We start from the raw sequence: 20,680 nt of genomic DNA on the forward strand, positions 1-20,680 counted from the left end.
TTATGATCCTTGTTAATTTAACATCTTCAATTTGCTTATGGACCACTAAAAATACTAACCATTCTGTCCTGGGCCTTATTCAAGGCTCGCTAAATGTTTAAAAATTTTTATCGGAACAATAAATATCCCGGATTAGCTAATGAAAGGCAGTTGTGGCATTTATATGGCTTTACCTTTATGCTCGGAGTATATGGTTGTTATTTGGTTTTTTCGGTTAAGTCACGTCTAAAGATAAAATAATAAATTAAATTAAATAATAGAATACGACGTTTCGATTGCAACACAAGCAATCATGATCAGGTATAATGAAATAGCGACATAAAATCTAACCAGAAAACTATAGACAGACATATTAGCAGACAGATATTACCAAGATACATAGCGAGAGCAACACAGGTAACAGAGAGGGGTGATCGTCTCTGTGGGGTGGCCTTAAATAGACAGAGGGGGGGGGGCGGAGGCAGAGAGAGGGAGGGGGGTTAGAGAAAAAATTAGCATATCAATAAAATTAAGTATATGGTTGTGTCACACACGTGTGGATGGTTTCATGAAGCAGTAGTTGCAATTGATCATTAATGAGGATCTCTTCTCAAAAGGTCGTGTCCATGCAGTCTAATTTGCAGCAAGCGATGTTAACTTATTACCAAGCCATGTGGTGCCCAAATACTCCAGACTGTTGGATGTTGCAAATTTAATAACTCAGCTATTGAAAGGCTACCTCATGCTGTGTAAGTCAATGTAATTCTCCTGGCTATGAATTGAAGAGTCGTGTCAGTTTGCATTGAGGTGGAGGCAGTAATTCTAGGCGAGATTACGTATGATTGTGTTTTGGAAAGCAATTTAAATGAATATTTATCGAAAATAAATTCTAGCTTTATTTTTTACAGCAGACAGACAAAAAGCCTACCAAAATAACTAATTTATTGCAGTTTGGATTAAGTTATGGGGGTTATTTATTGGTTATAATTTTTATAAATAATTAACTAAGCATATTAATGCAAGTAGAATTCATGCACACATATAAGTGCCTCAGATGGACTTTGTGTGATCTTTAAATATATTCACATATAACGGTGTATATACTTATGCAAATTTTACATTTAAGAAACTTTTTCTTACAAATCTTGCAGAGCACATCATTCACAAAATAGGTATAATTATGGCCACGTTTTAGCAAACAACAAGAACACTTTAGCTTTGTGGCTTAAGCCAAATATGATTATGGTCAATGATGAGTCGATGACCTCTGCTGCACTTATGTCTAGACATAATAGTCTTCTGTTATTGGCCATATAAGTGTAACAAGTAAAGCATCATGGTTTAAAAATAAAAAGTTTTCTTAGTGGAAAGCAATGTTAATTTGGTCTCATTTAATAATATGATATACTAGAAGCAACTTACAATGGACTACCTATAGCACAGGATATTTTCTCAAAATGTTTATTTGATTGCCATTGATTTGCCTGTAATTTATCCATCTTAAAACCAAACCATGCAGGCCTTCATACATTTGGATCCCACCTTTGCACATGGTTCTATGACATCTTGCAATATAATTGAATGCTTTGAGGTTTTAAATCCTCTGTATCTTGCATTCCGTTTTTTTAATATATGATCCTTATGGCGGAACCCCGGGGTACCAAATAATACGAAATGTCCGAGGCAATTAAATATTGTATTTCTGGGAAACTATTTTTTCCCAGGGGTTTACTTAACTCCGCGACTGGGGTAGCAATCAATCCGAAATCAGTGCTAGTCCGCAATGTCGAGCAGCGAGGAAGATTGCGCTGAAACCCTGAACGCTCGCGGTACGCACCGTAGTGGTGCATCGTGTACAGCTCGTCGAGATGAGTCGATTACCGCATCGCCGACCATCAACAAACTAAAAACAAGTAAACCCGTAAAAACAAAATTTTTCACTCTAAATCCTTTATATGCGTGGCGGCTAGAGTCCTCTCGTCCTCTGGCTTGAGATGGCTGCCACCTATGGGTCAGATGATTGTCTGCCAGTATTAAGCAATTGGTAAATAAATATTTAATTTGTTTTCCCTAAACAGTGTAAAATTTTGGAAATTATTTTTCACGAAAATTAATTGTCACACACAACGAGTCTGTGTGGAAAATGTCAGCTCGATTGGATCAGGGGAAGTGGGTTAAAAAACGAGCGAAAGATATGCACGGTCCTAAGCAAGCAAGCGAACTTAATATAAAGGATTTAAAAATATATTCGCCTGTGGAGGACGCGGGGATCGATCCCGCGACCTTTGGCATGGGAAGCAAGGGCGCTACCAACTGCGCTACTCCGCCACAGCCTGTGGAGGGGTTACGCTCTGGGCTCTTATACTGTGACGTTCAGCCAAAGCCATGAATGAGTTCTATTTGAATATATGTAAAATAATTTTTTTTTGCCTAAAAAGTGTAAAAAATTTAAAAAAAAATTTCACGACATTAATTGTCTCGCACAACGAGTCTGTGTGGAAAATGTCAGCTCGATTGGATCACGGGAAGTGGGTTAAAAAACGACCGAAAGATTTGCACGGTCGTAAGCAAGCAAGCACGCAAGCAAGCAAGCACGCAAGCAAGCAAGCGAACTTAATATAAAGGATTTAATGACTGCATCACGGACATTATGCAAGAGCCGGGGTACTATGGTACCCCGGGGTACTGCCATAAGGTTAATATGTTTACAATCGTACATTTATCTCTTGCAGCCACTGTATCTTCTGTAGTAGCACCTATCAAAGTATTTTTTTTTTTGTTTACACACGTCTGGCACGACCATCCCCTTAGCATTACAGGATCAAGGCCTGGGACTCCAAAGCAACGTACTTTTCTGTAACTGAATGAAAACATCTGTGAATAATTTTGACTTACAAACTATGACATGCAGTTCATCGTCGTGATCCGCCATCGTCAATCCACTGCTGCACAAAGGTCTCCGCACACTGCCACCATCGCTCACAGTGCCGTGATGCCGTAATCCATCTCATGCCTGCCTCACGGAACCACCTGCAGAGTGGCAGAGTGGTAGTCGGCTTTAATTCTAGATTTGAAGCTTTCGTGACTGCAAGGATTCATATTCTTAGGTTTTTTCGGTAAAGTCACGTAGGTAAAATTTTTTTTAAATTTATAAAAGTAAAATAAAATAAAAATAAAATAAAAATCACGACGTTTCGGAGGCAACACAAGCTTCCGTCTTCAGGTGGAACCGTCACAGCCCGACAGCTGTATCAAGTAAATGAGAGATTCCAAGAGATACCACTCCGTATCATCTACGTGACTTTACCGAAAAAACCTAAGAATATGGTAGTCGGCTCCCTCCTTTGGCTCCCATTCCGACGCTGGTCATGCACGTCAGTCATCATTCCTTCTGGCCACGACGCGTCCTTCCCAAGCCCATTTACTTTTCTCAACAGACAATTTGATATTAATGTAAATGTATAAAACGCCCTTAAACAATCGTTCTCAGGCTGTGATTTGGGTGTTCCTTTTCCTGTGTCTGAGTGGAATTTCAAGCATGCATTTCTTCGTGCAAGTTTTTGCATTTGTTCAATCCCCTTTCTCAGTGTCCCTCTTGGCCCTGTATATGCCACCGGAGGGTAATATGCAAAACAAACCTTCCTTCTTCGGGCGCGTGATGTTGGATTTCATGATCAAATTCAGTTTTTCAAAAGCACTGCATCCTTCTATCGTTTGCCATCTTTAATAATTACCTTAGATTCGCATATTCTGTTGCGTTTTCAAGTTATGTCCAACAATTGTTTTTAATTATTGCTGAGCAACCTCGGTGTGTGCCTGACTTTTCCTTTGGAGGTTGCAATACAAAGAGAGGGAAAGGATGGTGGGAGCATGAGTCATGGACATGGCCGTGGGCAGAGCACTGAAGAAGGGAATAGGATACACATTAAAGAACAATATATTCAAGGTCAAAGCGTTGACTATCTTTTGTAATGTTCATTGTGTGTATGTCTCCCTCCAATTTGGATGAACGATTAAAAATAAAAATGCATTGCTTACAAATGTATGCAGCGTTTTTAAATATAAATCCCACGCACACGTTACTCTTTTGTGCAGCTCTACTTGCCACATGTTCGAGCTGTTGTGCTCCGAGAATTATAGTATCTCTCTTTTGAATAATGGATCCACCTGCTTGCCTGCTGCGTAGGGCGAATACAAACATTGAATGAAGCAAATGAACCTACTCTTAAATTTCGATTTAAAGCTTTCGTGACTGCAGGGATTCATCTTCTTGGTTCTTTCGGTAAAGTCACGTAGAATGGAAGAAGATGAACCTACTCTTGTGAGGCAGGAGGGAGTAAAAGGGGTTCGTGGATTATTCTATATCTACTAGCTTTTTTGCCCGTCCAAGGACGGGTGTATATTGCAGTAAATCTGAAATATTCAATAGAACATTTGAATATTTGATTATTGATGAGGAGGGGGGGGATTGCCTCATGTGGAGTGGCATCACCAGCTAATGGTTATTGTGGAGGGGTGCGGCATGTGGAGTGACGTCACCCCCTCATGGTTATTGTGGAGGGGTGCGGCATGTGGAGTGACGTCACCCCCTCATGGTTATTGTGGAGGGGTGCAGCATGTGGAGTGACGTCACCCGCTAATGATTATTGTTGAGGGGTGCGGCATGTGGAGTGACGTCACCCCCTCATGGTTATTGTGGAGGGTGCGGCATGTGGAGTGACGTCACCCCCTCATGGTTATTGTGGAGGGGTGCGGCATGTGGAGTGACGTTATCAACCAGTTTAAGTCATAATTGGCTTTGATGTTCCCATCCTACTACCTTCCGATGTTAGTTGTGCTTTACGCCCATTTCAAACTTGCACTTTCACAGTCACTTTGCGCGCCAACCTCTTGATTGCGGCTCTGCAATCTCCCATTAACATGCTAATCTCTCTTTAACATGCTAATTCGCACCTGGCAGCCCTTTGATTGGTGGAAAACGAACCACCGCCGGGCTCGCTGCCGAACACTTCCATTATCATTGGCTGCTGACATTTGGGCTATGCCCATTTCAAACCTTTATAAATAGTTTCCCTTGGAAGCTAACCCCCCTTTTCCTGAAGACGACCGCTTGCGTTGCGATCGAAACGTTGTAGTTTTATGTTATTTTTTTTATTATTTTCTATGAACATATCTACATGACTTTACCGAAAGACCTAAGAATATGAATTCCTGCAGTCACGCAAGCTTTATATCAAGATTTAAGTTATCTGAAGTTAATGCGGGAAAACGGAAAGGCTTGTTTCTTTATAATTACGTAGGAGTCACAGTAAACTGTAACACAACTCGAATCCACGCTCAGTTATCTCTTAAGTGGAGTACACAGCATCAGTTTGCCTCGTAGGTCATTGTTTTGACTGTTTTCAATGCCAATTTGTTACCGTTTTAGCAAGAAGACTCAGTTGAGCACATGGTAAATTAAGCAAAAATAGAGTGTGTCACCATTTTACTCTATGAAGCAAGGGTCACCTGTGAATTTGTTATGTACAGTACATTTTTTACGGAGTGGGTGCTGACCTGATATTGATTAATGTGTGCCTGAATACGCTGGAATGGCGTTTTAAGTGCCCTTGGGCTGGATGGCTGGTTTTATGGCATCTTTGTTCGACACAATAGAGGGTTTGACGAGCTCTGGGGAATGATAACATCACAGTAATATGACATCGGGGTGTGTACAGTATGTGGCAGTCTCAAAAGCAACTGCTTTATCCAAAGATAAAAGAGCTTGTAGCATTTTTAAATGCCTCTTCACAGGTACAAGCTTTTGCAAGATGTCGATTGGCCTATGAACGGATGACACTTCATAGGCAGTGCAAGTAATTAGCCTAACGTGAGTGTGCTTAGGTTCTGTGGTTGTTAATTTTAAGTGGTTTTGTACAGTTTCGGTGTTTCTAAATATATTTTTTTAATTTATGCTCTGGTCACTTCATCAATTCAAATGCCTTTGCATAGCTTTTGAAGGCTAGGCATATGGTATCTATTTGTTCCCACCCCCAGATGATAATTGATAGTATGCGTGTGGCGAATGGTAGAGAACCCTTACCTAAACATGTGTTTATTTCGCGTCTACATTTTCAGAGTACATCAGATAGCGTTTCCCAGCTAACAGTACTTGTCTCCGAACCACTCCAAGTTAAAGATACAGGAGAACTCCAAAAACCTGCGGTGAATGGGATGGACCTCGCTGTGCACCCTTTAATCCGCGACACGCCGCAACATTTTCTCAAAAAATCACCCCATCGCTGTGCCTCATAAAGTTTAGGTGGAATTAGCCGCCTATGATCCGCAGAAAACTCTCAGATTTCAGGATTACCGGCCCCACGGATTACGGGAGTTGCTATGGACAGCAGGGGTGCCACGACATTTAGGGCTCGCGCATTATTGATTTTTGAAGTTCTACTGTAATTCAAAATATGCTCCAACATCGAGCCACTAAGACGAAGTTAACCAAATGGATGGAGAACATAACTTAACTTCCAAATGAGGGAGAAACACATTACAGCATCATGATGGGTGACGAATGCTATCATATGCACCGGGTGTAGAGATGAGAGGGTGATTGGTAAGTTTGGCATTGAAGTGAGAAATGAAGGAGAACATCTATTAGAGTTTTCAGAAATGTGAAAATGCAGTAATTTAATGAATTTTTCAAAAGTGGGAAAATGGATATGGAGGAACCCAAATAGTGAAATTAGAAAAAAAAGATTGACAGTTATATTTCAGTAGTTGTAAAACGTATCATATTTTTAAAAAATGTAATGCAGTATCTTGAAAAAAAAATCTACTGTCTTCAATCATAATCGGTTGGGTTTAATTTCGTAAGCACAGTGCCAGTGTGTGCAGTATACTCCCACACAAAAAAACTACGTAGGAAATCTGTTGCTGCGTATAATTTCCTAATAACGTGGTAAAATTCATATTAATTTCAATAAATTTTACTTTCGTCCCATTAACATACATGCACTCTTTTTCAATGAAAATCTGATCAAAACTAAAATTTGACCCACTGTCATTAATTTTGCACATTTATTATTTTCTGATAATTTTCACTTTTGCAGTTTGGGCTTGGAGATGTTGCCCGATGTCTAAATTAGGCAAACGATGCGGAAGGGTCTGTAGCATTGCTATTAAAGTTATCTATTGTTTTGTAACCGTCTGCAGTGGGGTCAGTATAAGAATTAACATTTCAATTGTGTCTAAAATTGGCCCTGTGGTGAATATCAATGACTGGAATCTAAGACCATAAATATTCACTGCATATGTCAGAAGGTCTTTAATACAAAATCGCTCATTACTCCATTATTACAACCTCTTTAAACAGATGATAGGATTATTTTAATGTAAATCTTAATATTTTAATATCTATATGACACTTGAATTAATTCCGTTAAAGGGGTTCATTAAGGATTACTGTTCAGAGATTAAAATAGAATATCATTGCAAACTATTAAAGCTATAATATTTACATTTCTATGTTACAATTCAACGCTACATGAATGGTGTTGGGAATTTACATTTCTAAATATATATAAATAGATATGACACATTTTGTTCTGTATGTATGTTGAACATTTCTGAACTCCAAATGATCCAAGATTCTCCTGCCAGACTCCTCATCCACACCTGTAAACTTGACCGCTTCCCCTAGTGATCCTGTTACTTAAATGTCTTCCAATCTAATCCAATGTTAATATAATGATCATACTCTCAATCTACAAGATTGATTGTGGACTTTCTCCTTACTACCTCTACCCTCATTTCACTCTACTCCACACAGTTTTTTTTACAGTGTCTCAAGATTTGGTCGCATTTAAAAGCCACAGCCAAATGATATTGTCATTTTACTCCTGTAAGGGCTTAGAGTTTGATGGAGATTTATACATTTTACTTGCTTTGAGTCTTTATGTAAAATAACATTTATCCGAAATCGAAGCAAGTACTGTTGATAAACTCAACAATAAACTCTGTTCATGATATTCTTGGTTCTTTCGGTAAAGTCACGTAAAAGGGAAATAATAAAATAATATAAATATATTTTATAATATATATAAATAGTATATTGATACTAGTGAAATCATATTTTCCTGTCTCAATCCTTCGCTGGATTAAAGCCGCCCCATGCCATGTTGGTCATGGAGGTTGTTTGAGCATACGTCACCACAATGGTCAGTGTGGGTTGGTAAAGTTGGAGACCCAGCATTGGTACAGGTATCATTCGCCACTGATGTTAGCCATGACATGGAATCAAACTCAGGATGCTGGTTTCATAGTGCAGTGTGCTAACCACGGTGAAACTGCTTTCACTTTGAATGTTTGGAATCCTCGTGTAAACAAAGGAAATCTGTAAAATCTTTGACGCTTTTGTGTTCTCCGATTGCATCCTCTGGGCAAAGGACCTGAAGGATGAGAAACAGAAGGCTCGCATGGCTGCGGGCCGTGCGGTTCTGGAGAAATGCACAATGATGCTGCTTACGGCCTCCAAGGTGTGTGAGCGAGCCCTGCTTTAGAGCTCACATGAGCACAGTTGCACTTCTTCGGACACACGACTAGCTGTTTGAAATGCTGAAGAAAGTCAAAAGTCAAAAATCCTCCCTGAGACATTGCGTTGAGCCGTGCTCATCTCTGAGCCTCCGGTGGAAATTCCACATTTCTTTTGCGGGAACAAATCTATCACCGAGAGCCACTGGATATCATTTTCACTGAATAGTATGTATGTGTTTATAATTTTAAAATATACACACACGAAGGAATGTGGTACCAGCATGCACGGTGTTTAAATATTGCACGAAGTATTCAGTGTCTGAAACTGTACGGTGCTGATTTATGTGCGTGTCAGAGTTACGCACTCTGTTACATTTCAACGGGAAAGGAACAGACAGGTTCCAAGGGTATTAATGGGGAGCTTTCACTGACCCTTTAAAAGAATGTTACACTTATATGAAACAACAGTTTATATTAAGCAAAAAAAAAGGTTTTATTTTTGTCCACTTTGGGCATTCCTCTCAGACATGTCTGCGGCACCCCGACTGCGAGTCTGCGCGTGCGAACCGCGATGGCGTGTTTGCACGCACACGGGCGGCCATGGAGCAGGTCGCCGACATCGTCACGGACGTCGCGGCCAATGGAGAGGCGAGCGTCAGGGCCCTGTGCATCTACTCGGCCATTCGTGACTTCAAGGTGAGGGTGGTCGGTTTTGCGATAGCCACCTTTGCGGCGTTCCGCAGCGAGTGGCTCGCGTTGCTCCGTTCGTTGTTTGTGCGTCATCCTCAAACCACACAGCAAGTTTGTTGAGCTTTTAATGGAAATGGACCGTGTTCGGGAACACTGGACGTGGGAGTGAATGGCTCCGATCATCATACCCCAGGCCACGCTTGCCCAACTGTCTTTCAACAATGAAGAAGTGTAAAATTAAATAAGCGCAAACAATGCATGCAGTTGATTACTATGACTGAAGTATTTGAATAGGGACGAAATTGATTTCTCGAAGACGAAGGTACTTTGCAAACCCACTGGCTATCAACAAAGATTCGTCCATGAAGCCATCCATATATACATACATAGACACAATCTCAACCGAGAAGATGGGTACAAACTCGGCAATCACTGGAAGGACGTTATCAACTAGTTTAAGTCATAACTGGCTGTAATGTTTCCATTTTATATCTGGCAGCCCTTTAATTGGTGGAAGCCCACCACCAGGACCATCACTACCAACAACTACCATCGCCTCTAGCAGCAACTTCCCTTACATTAACATTAGCTACCCCGCCCATGCTGCTGACACTTGGGCTACGCCAATTTTTAAACATTTATAAACAGTTTGCCTTTAGAGGCTAACCCCCTTTTCCTGATGATAACTGCTTTGTGTTGCGATCGAAACGTCGTAGTTTTTTGTTATTGTCTTTGTACCTATCTGCGTGACTTTACCGAAAGACCCAAAGAATATGAATTCCTGCAGTTACGAAAGCTTTAAGTCAAGATTTAACTAACTAATTTGAAGGTCAATGTAGACATTATTATCGAGGCTTCACCCCCCCCCCCCCGCTTCCTATGCGTACGTACATTGTCAGTAGACCCCCCATACGCACGTGTACATATTTGGGTTAACCCCACCCCTCCCCCCTCCATGCGTACGTACTAAATGGATGGCCCCTGAGATGACGTATCCATTCGGATCTCACACAGAGCCGTGCATCTCTTCGTGTTAGAGAACGGCCCATGCAACCAGATTTCACGCAGCTACCTCTGAGATCTCTCCAAGTGACCTTTTGGCCCCACATCAGAGGGCAGAGCCCACCCGCTCTGCATACAGCAGTCATGTTTGTCACATGGCAATAAAACTGATACATTCTCACAGCTGAAATTTGTCCAAATTATCCGCGGAACTTCATTTGACGTGATGGTTTTTCGTATTGTGCAGCCATTGGTGGCTGGGCTGAGCCTCGATTCTCGTGGCCACAACCCACACTGTCTGCCCTTCCTCTTTCCTACCCCGACGGCCCTCCAGGCTTTCCTACACGAGGCTGGCTGTGCCGACGATGTGACTCCCCTGCTGCAGCTCATCGTGGAGCAGACGGAGGACTTCACGGACTCGCCATACACCAGCCATGAGCGGCGCGAGCGCATCCTGCAGATGGTGGCGCAGGCTCAACAGGAGACGTTCGCAATGCTGTCGCTCTTCGCCAAGCAAGTGAGCCGACCCTTGACCCTGTGGCGCCCCCACATGGCCCGCTGGCTGATGATATTGCCTGTTTAGTCACCGTGACGCTTTAGGAAGAAAAAAAAGCCATATGCACACACAGATTTAGCCTTCACGGAGATCACTTGCGATGTGCTATGCATTCTGATGGCAGGGACGTTGCTGCAGTTACGACACTGAATGGGAGCCGCGGTACATTATACTCCTGGCAGCGAAATGTGAGACCCTGTGGGATGATTTTTACCGTTTCCAATGCGGTATGTGCTGGACCAATCCCCAGACTGCTCTTAATGTCTGTGGGTAAAATGTATTGGAATTTACAACGTTATTCATCACATGGCCACGGACAATGTGCTAAGAAAACACATGGAACGTGAAAATAATACGAGCTATGTTTATCTTTTAAGTCTCTGTAAACAATTTGCAGGTATAGTCACTCAATCAGATGCAGGACTCAGGGGTTTGGAGTTGCTAATCCTGTAGATTAAGTCTTTAGTTTTTTTTCCAGCAAAATCCGACTGTGTTAAATGCACTCGCTTTTATATTCCACTAGTGTTGCGTGCGATTCTAGTTGTTTTCAACAGGCCTGCTTGTTCCACATTTCTTCTGTCCTGCAAGTTTCATGCTTTACTGGCACCACTGATAATCCTGATAATGACAGACACGATAGTAAAGTAGTTTAAGTCCAACACTGATGAAGTGAAAGTGAAAGGTAACGTACAGTTACTCGAGGAGGGTGTACAAATTATGGGGCAATGCGGTGGCTAGGAGATGTTAACTTCCCTTGCCTGGTATACAGGAGATTGTGGGTTTGATCCCTACCCTGACGTATGTATATTTGAAGTTTACATGTTCTCCCCGTGGTCGCGTGGAGTTTTTTTTGATCTTCTGGTTCTCCCTCCCCCCCCCACATTTAGAATTAACATGGTTTAGGGTATTTGGCTGCTTATATTTCCACGTGTTAAGTCACTTCATTGGGCTATCATTATGGCCATTTTGCTTCTGAAAAAGAGCTATATAGCTCAGTGGGCCTTCCCTGGTAAAATAAAAAAATTGTTTGGTTTACTTAAAAAATAGTATGGCAACAACACCTAAACATTTTTTTAAACTATTATAACAATTATTAGCCATGATCCATCTACCGCTGGATGAAGCCATCAGCATCCCTCACTGTCTCACTCTGCAACGATTCATCCGTGCCACGCACAAGAGCTGATCTCATCAATCATCTCCATCGCTGTGCCCGAGCCAACTTTATTGTCCATAATTTGGATTTGTTCTCTGATACGTGTTCCTCTGTCTGTCCCTCAGTCATTCCAAGCACGTGGCTCTCACTGCTTCTGCGTGCACAATTCAGTTTTTGTTGCATTGCCGTGTTGTTTTTCATATTTCTGCTTCATATATAGCAGCTTCGTATACAGTAATATGCAGATATTGAAAATGTTCTTTCGGGACATTGCTATGTTGCTTTTCATTATCAATTAAAGTTTTTTCTAAAAGTACCCTAGCCTGTTCTCGGCTATATTTTTGTTTCATTATTTTACTCCTGGTCCACCATCAGCAATATGTATTTGAATGTTTTCTCCAGTTTTTTGCTCATTTGATCTTTAGCCCAACTTTGCAGGCTGTTTTGTGTAGGATTCTTAAATAATTTCCTGTAGTTGATTTCTATTGGTTGTTAAAATTACGGTGTCATCAGCAATTCTGAAAATGGTTAATATCCTAAAATATGTTTACGTATTCATTTATCCAATCAAATCCAATTTTCAGAAAACTATTATTACTCACGAATTTCTGAATTCGGGTTTGTCCACAATATGTAATGATTTCCAAATAAATAGCGTTACATTTATGAAATAAACCCATTGATGAACTCACAACCTTCAGTGTTCACATACAAAGGCCCATTTATCCACGTACTTATCAGTGTATACTGTATTCTGCCTCAAAGGAGACAAAACAAATAGAGGCTTATTTGTAATGATCGCCGGTCCTTTTGTAGAAAAAATATAAAAATGAAAAATTGCCTTGAGATGCCGGCCTCGTTTTGCTGAGGAACGCTCACAGACCCTGATTTTATCCCTGCCTGTGCAGCTGCCAAGTATAATGCATGCCCACAGCTCGCGCAATAAAGCTTATGCCTGCTCAAGCAGCCGATGCGGCACAGCTCTGTTATTGCTGTGTGATGTCGCTTGATACGGAGAAAATGCAATATAGCCGAGGGCTGGGAGTCTGCTATATCCTGCTTTGCAGATATGTTTACTACATTAACAGATTTTTTAAATCTATTTATTTGTTTTATAGGGACATGTGGCAAAAAGTGAATCTTCCTTTTATTTAAAGTAATGCGTGACAGATGCGCATTCTGCATGTTTGTCATTCTTTATTTTGATGGGCTCGGGGGTGTTTTTATTGGATACATTTGTGAGTGTTCTCGTCAGGGGTGTATTTTGTGGCATTGCTGTGGTTTTAGACTGCCTATCGTGGCATGAAGTAGTGAGTGGTTTGCCACTGGATTCTGCATCAGAGGCTGGCTTGCAGCCAGTGCACATGTTTTTGCGGTTTTAAAAAGTCGACACAAAGATACCACAATTCCAATAGTTGTTCTTCCTTAAATCAACAGACCGTATAATTCACGGAATTGTAATTTCTCTAGGAGTGGAGCCATGTGACAGAAGAGCAATGCAAATGAGCAATGACATAATTATTTAAATTGATCGTGACATGTGCTACATGCTAATGTTATTGGCGCATTACGAAAAGGTTAGGGGATTTATTTATGACAGGTTTAGGTTTCGCCTCACGTCTATCAATAAAAAGACGTCGGTGTTATCATTCACACGTGACTGGAGAATTAAAATATTTCTTGGTCGAGAAATGTAAATATTGCTGCACCTCCATTGATATTTTCCTTCCCAGTAGATTATCAAAGATTCCAGTAACTTACACTGCTCACTAGCGGTGTGCTCTGTCATGTTTGCGAATTTGATGATTGTCACTGCTCATTCAGGATTTAGCATTTATAGCTTATTGACCAAACCAAGTGTCCTGTTGCTTCTGCATAATTTATATGCCACGACAGTGGGTGGCGATCCTCCAGACGAGTGTGACATTGCATGCTTATTTGTTCATCACAAAGCCAAACGTGAGTGCGTGTGTGTCTCTGCCTTTAGGTATTGTCGCGTTGCGTTTTGGTCTATTTAACTAGCAGGTGAATTCAATGCGTTACGCGGAATGTATTTTTGCCCGTGTTGCATAGGACTCTTTCGTGATGTGACGTTGTGTCTGAAGCAGTGCAGGGGCCCTAACGGGAGAGAGGAGCTGGATGCGGCCATATCCAGAACCTCCCAGTGCATGGATGAAATAAGGAAGGAGGTGAGAAACTCTGCAGGCGTCGCTCATCCCGCTGAAGGAGCATTCGTTTAAGAATTTTACTCGGAGACATTTTTTTTCACGCCGTAAAATTCGCATGCGTTTTTTGGGATCTGTACTCTTAAACTGTATTTGTTAAATGTCAAAGATGGTCCTTTTATGGAACATAAAAGGTGCAAAAATAAATAAATAATTGGCTGCTACATATACAGAGTTTACAGATTTTACATTCTAGTATCGAATTTCCAGAAAATGTAACGAGTATTTTGCTTGCAGTGGCAATGCGATGCTTTTGTTTGATGGGGGTAGGGTTTGTGATGGGCGCCCCTGCACACAGTCCTGTATCACTACCCGGTTGTCTCTGGTGGAAGAGCTCATGACACATAGTGGCACAAAGGTGTGTCACAAATCTATGTCGAACGACATGGAAATTATAGGTCACCACATAATGACTTCACGTCACCGCAACCCTGCATTATGACCATTCACTGCCAGTCATATCCTCTTTGTATGTGTGAATGCATGTCCAGTCTTGACACATCTTCATTTTCCCACCACCAACCCTACAAAGTTTTGTAATATTTGTGAAATTAGTTTTGTCATCAAAGAGACTAAGCGCCAACATGCAGTCATAGCTGAGCAATGTGGAATGCGCATTTGAGAATTTAGACACTTTTTAACCTGTGTTTGATCGGCCCGGGTAATGTTGCAGCAGAGTGATTTAAATATTCGTGGTGGTCGACTCAGTTCATCATCCCTTGGTTTTGATAAAATCGACACAGCTTTGTAGGAAATCAACAGTGGTTTACCTGTATAGAGCCGAATCCCTGTCATGAGAATGTGGAATTTCTACCACTGCCTTAAGACCATTGCCAGAGATGAACACCTCCCGTTGTTGGAGTATATGGATAAAATGTTTTTTTTTGGGTTAGGTGGTGGAAAAAAAATGTATGTCGTAAACCCTCTTCAACCCGACACAGCCAATTAATATAGCGTTACGTGAATCGAATGTGGCCAGATTTATGACAGCTTCAGCAGCACCACTGGTGGTGTTGTTGGAGAGTTATCTCACATCTCACAACCTTTAAATGGGTGCGACATTCCGCTGGAGACTACACCTGGCATCCTCAGATTGTTAACAGGAGGTCTGACCCCGAATCAAAGCCCTTCCTGATCCAGGTCCTTAAGTAGATGCCACGACGTCATTGGCACATTCATGCACGTGGTCTCGTACGTTCATTACATTTGATTGCTAGTCGGTTGGTTGTGATTGTCACAGCATTGATAGTTTTGTCACTCTCTCGCCACCTCCTAGCTGCACGTGACAGCCGTTGAAGTGGCCGCTGAGAGTCTCCGTGCAAACGGTGATCACGCACTGCTCCGAGCCCTCAAGACGGCTGGCGCCGATGGAAACTTGGAGCTGACGTCAGAGTTTGCGGCTCGGTTGCATGAGCTGCGAGAGCAGCTCTTGGAGGTTTGAGCATGGCATGCATACGCTCGTTCACCCACCTGTACCGGCAGGGCATCGCGTGTTTGCTCTCTTATGCCTGGTGGATGCCCCTGTACACACGTGCACATACACATGCACACACGGGCTCACTTGGGTCAACTGGCTCGTTATGCTCCATATACTCGTACCCACGCATTCCCGCACGCACTCACGGACACCCAACATGCGCTCATTAATTCTCTAGTTAAATAATTAAAACTGACTAAGCCATGCATTCCTTCTCACATACCTGATATATACATTAATGAGCCATTCATAGAGAGCTTCATTCAGTCAGTAAGGAGCCACATTTTTGTACTCTGCATAATTGCACATCAATGACATGTTAATTATGATATTTAAAGCTGCAACAATGTTTTTTAACCGTGCATGCAAATGCAAAATAATTTGTCTAATTGCTTTTTGGTTATGTGCGTTGTGCATAACAACTTATAATCCTTGCCTTGCGTTTTTCAAATTCCCATCCATCTTTCAGACATCGCAACTTCTAAGGCATGTGTCTGGCACGGAGCCACTGGAGATAACGTGTGCACATGCCGAGAACACCTTCCGTGCCATCGGGCCACAGGTATAAATTAAGATCAATCCCGACAAAATGAACGCCTAGGTTTGACCAGCATGTTGCGTTCTTGGACAAGTCCACCATTGAAATGAATTACTTCTCTGCATGTGGGCATTGTTTACGCAGTTGATAGAATGGAGGCAGCTGTAAGCAAAATCGAAGGGAGTGTTTTTGCCCAAGAGCTCTGGGAGATCAGCCAGCACAAGACGGGCTTCTTGTGTTCTCTCCCATGTGCGGTTTGTGATATTACACTCTATTTGTAACAGGTGGAATGGCAGCCACACGTGTGTGTACTTGTCAATTTCACAGATTTACTTTTGTTTTCTGCTCAAGGTGAGGCTCACAGGTATTATGAAGAGCCTTGCCATACAGCCTCCATGCTGAATCATCACTGGGCTGCTTGATTTACTGTGGCGGGATATCAAACGGTCAATTCTCATAGCCTGAAAGCCGTCAGCTCACAGATCCAGATGAGTGAAACAGTGGAAATAAGTGATAATGCACACTCATCCACAACATCTTACGAGCTAATTGTTGTACGTGGGAAATCTCATAACAAGATAAATATATATTTTTTCTCAATTTCCAGGAATATTTCTTGCCCTTTTATTTTTTTACTTTTTTAATGATTGACAGGTCACCGGATTGTATTGCCTTATTAGGCGTAATATAAAGAAGATATCGCTGTTTGCCAAGCCATTGAAATAGTTGTAATACTCCAGGCAGAAACATTAATCGGGCACAACGTTAGTCAGGAATCAAGGTGTGAGTAGTTGCGTTGTTTTCATCAAAATTATACTCTAATTTCATTGACCCTCGAAATTTGATGGGTCAACCCCAGACAGGATTTGAACTCACAACCTTCTGATTGCGTTTTGGGAGTTCCAACCACCGTGCCACCTGGATTATGTTTGTAAAACTTCATGTTAAGTATATCCAGCAATGACATTGGTGAGCAAATATGCATGAATAAAACAAAAACCTGATCACATTTTTTCATCCATAAAATTTTCGTATATTCTATCCCTCTGCCACAAGTCTGTATAGGATCCAGAGGTTCCTTCATATATTGAGTTCCGCTGTTGAGCTCTTAGCTGCCTGTTGTGCTTAAAACCAACAGAGACCCATCTTGCATTTTGCCCCAGAGTGACCGGCATCACTCCAATGCATTCCATTGTTCAATGACTGCGGTTGATGTGTTCTCGATATGTATTCGTATTATGTTGTGCATTATACTACAAAGCAAACATGTATTGCTTATTGAAAGTGTGTGCTCAGAATGATGCATGCACTGTTGCATATTTCATGTGCACCCGCTTCTGTCTTCTCAAATCAGTTTTTTCCTTGTGAAGAAATTGGATTGTTTGGATTTTGATCTCGCATTTTGGCAATGTTTTTATGTGTGTGTGCAGTCGCACGTGTAAACACTGCACATGTGTTTGCCTCCAAGACATGCTTGTACATGCATGTTTGTTCTTGACAGTGTGTATGGTTGTATGTGTATGTGAAAGTAATCTTGGCTGTTTTACCCGTGATGTGCTGTCTCCCGCACAAGGAGGCTCCCGTCTCCTTAGTAAGGTTGAAGGACATGCAGTTGCTTCTACCGTAACCAGTAAATACTTTTTTTTTAAACTGCCTTAGTTGTTGTAACAGGGTGTATGCGTGTTCCCCTGTGTGTACGTTAAAGGTACATTTTACCCTTTGCACTTTCCTCACTTCTCGCTGTAAATTAAATTCTACAACAGCATGGACCTTTGTAACCCTCGACCTACTTAATGTGGAATTGGCTTTGTATGAACCAAGGTCAGCAGAGATTATATCTACCGCATCTATCGACTACAGCATTAGGTCGTTTTACGCGTTACTTTCTGCCAATATTTGTCAAATCGTGAATGGAACGATACGTAGCAATGTGAAGCCATTGTAACGATATTGTAAATGTAATAATGTCATATCAAAGTCCAGACTCTGATTGAATTGTACGGCCGTTTTAGACTAATCGGGATGGTCGTATGGCTGTGAGCAATCGTGGCTATTTGGGAAATAGCTTTATGCTCATAGGATCGGATTTATACGTCCTGCCGACTGGTGCGTTTGGTTTTAATAATGTATCCAATTGTAACAATATTTCCATAGCATGTTTCACTGTTATATGTGCCCGGTCACTGTGGCTGTGGTTTTTTTTATAATAGTTGATGTCTCGTCTATTTCAGTGGATGTAGTGTTTACTTGTACGGCATCTAGAGATGCTTCATGTAGTCCAAATTCTTCTTATTAATCTGCTTTAAAAAAAAACATTTGTGCAAGCTATGTACACATATAGAGAGAGGCAACTGTTGTACTTGGTGAGATTGTTGGTACGTGTCTCTACTTAAAAAGATCACCAGTAAATGACGATAGTTTTTTTACTCAACTTGCATTCTCTTTCCCTCACATCGATTCCCATAATTCCCTTCCTCATTGCCATTTTATTGCAGTTCCAATAGAACCATTTACTTGCATTTATGTCGCAGTGAGACGCCCAAGCGTGGTAGACCTTGCTTTTTGTGCAGCACAATGAGGTAGTGCCATGCCGGTGGGCCCTGCAGACGGATGCAAAGCAATAAGAGTTCACCGTGCTCGTGAATACGCTGTGCGCGACCAACTGCCGTCTGCTGACTGCCTCCCTATGCCTTCCAGAGTTGTGGGCAACAACACTAACGTTTTGTAAATTTGTATCGTGTGTGTATGAACAGACAGATGCACAGTTCGACGAACAGAGCTAAGACATGTATCACTTCAACCTTAAAATGGGAAAAATAATCCCTCATCTTTCTCTGACTATAACTCCTTCCTCGCAATCACTCGTGATGCAACCATCTTGCTGCTGTGTTGGTGCCATAAGGATACCGTCGTTTACAGCCGCTCAAGACATCTGCCTCGAATTATAATTTTGATGTTTCGTTTTTGTAGATCATCTCAGCCGCACAGACGCTGGCTCTCCATCCATCCAGTAAGATCGCACGGGAGAACCTGGACGTTTTCTGCGAGTCCTGGGAATCTCAGCTGACTGACTTGGCAGTCCTCATCAAGGAGATCACAGATGTATTTGAGGGACGGAGAGGTGAGACCAACATCTGCCCTATCCATTACCACTGTGTAGGGTCTCCCGGTTGCACTGTTCACATTTCTGACGTGTTTTTGTATTGTACCACGTTGTGTTGTTCAGCATGATGTTCGACATTTTGCTGTATTTGCTGGCAGTTTCTTGAAGTTTTTCCTACAGACGCTTCCAGCGAATTGGCGGATGTCGCGCCACACAAGATGCTTGGCTGTCCAGGCCCCATGAGCCCTCCCATCTTGCCTGAAAACCACACTGGAATTGTTATCAGCCATACGTTTCAATGGCAATCCTGACGATTCTGAATAGCTGATAAGCATGGTTGGCTATGTACGGTCTGAAAGAAGTTCAACATGCATATCGATCAGAATCGCCATTCAAACATGTTATTTACAGAGGCCATGTGTTTCAATGACAATTCTACGAGGCCAGACAGTTTATAAGTTATAATTCCTGGCTTGGAATTTTAAGAACTTCTCAGCTCTAGCAACGATATATTTAAATAGCGTTTTCTGTTAATGACTTGTTAATGTGACATTTAATGAAAGCAAGACTGAAAAGCAAGTCAATATTTCATATTTGTTGTTTTGTTTGCTTTTAAAACTATTTTAAATAAATGACTCGATACCCTCTTCTGTACTTTCATTATAAACATTTTGAAATGACAATAAAACCTGAAATGCAAGCACTTACCACGCACTTACCACTCACCGCACAGTTTTAAGTGATTGTGATGAATAGCTGACAAAAATGGTGGTTAGTATCTTGGACAGAGCAATTGATGTCCTGTTATGGGTTATGTATGTTGTCCTGGGAAATGCTATAAATGCAAGAGACAATTTAGCAGCTCAGTATTGGAACTGTCCTCTGAGATCTACAACCCGACTTCACTTCCATTACCGTACAGACTCACGCAACTACAGCAGAGGTCTCCAACATTAATTTCTACATTTTAAAATACTACACAATAAGCAATGTGACTTTTAAATACTATTAATATCATTAACGCAGGCTACCAATCTTCCAACACTACTGAAACAGATGTTACTAAACACCTTAATGAGGCATTCCTGGGTAAATGGTCTTTATGGATGATTTTTATTCAATAATTTGTATTTGTACCCTTCATCAATAACCGTCTTTTGTTGAGATATGAAGTAAATATAATTGTTACGCATTGGAAAGTACACGGCATAGTAATGAATTATATAATGCTGTTTATATAAAATAACGGTACTGTAGAGTCATTGTGTTTACTTATGCGTTGGGTTAGCGCTGCAAGCATTGGCTATTAACATTTGAAGATGACATGACTTGCCCAAGGGGCGTTTGGAAACAAGTTTGAAGGACTGGGAATTTCCTCTGCAGTCGTTGTTCCTTGGGCTGTGTCCCAGCTGTTGGGCCCCCCCACTGACTGTG

The 20,680-nt window shown here is 41.6% G+C and overlaps 1 protein-coding gene across 2 annotated transcripts in view; it reads left to right on the plus strand.

The window, feature by feature from the left end:
- Positions 1–20,680, plus strand: part of CTNNAL1 (catenin alpha like 1) — a 105,499-nt gene that overhangs the window by 41,827 nt on the left and 42,992 nt on the right. The window contains exons 6-12 of one of the 2 annotated variants that reach the window (XM_078869321.1): positions 8,412–8,501; positions 9,025–9,195; positions 10,526–10,708; positions 14,009–14,092; positions 15,405–15,563; positions 16,075–16,167; positions 19,114–19,264. In XM_078869321.1, the coding sequence (XP_078725447.1) occupies positions 8,412–8,501; positions 9,025–9,195; positions 10,526–10,708; positions 14,009–14,092; positions 15,405–15,563; positions 16,075–16,167; positions 19,114–19,264 (931 nt within the window). The remainder of the gene's footprint in view (positions 1–8,411; positions 8,502–9,024; positions 9,196–10,525; positions 10,709–14,008; positions 14,093–15,404; positions 15,564–16,074; positions 16,168–19,113; positions 19,265–20,680) is intronic. The other variant, XM_078869316.1, reaches the window with a different exon arrangement.

The sequence above is a fragment of the Lampetra fluviatilis genome, chromosome 2 (genome assembly GCF_964198595.1).
Source record: "Lampetra fluviatilis chromosome 2, kcLamFluv1.1, whole genome shotgun sequence".
Lineage (NCBI taxonomy): Eukaryota > Metazoa > Chordata > Hyperoartia > Petromyzontiformes > Petromyzontidae > Lampetra > Lampetra fluviatilis.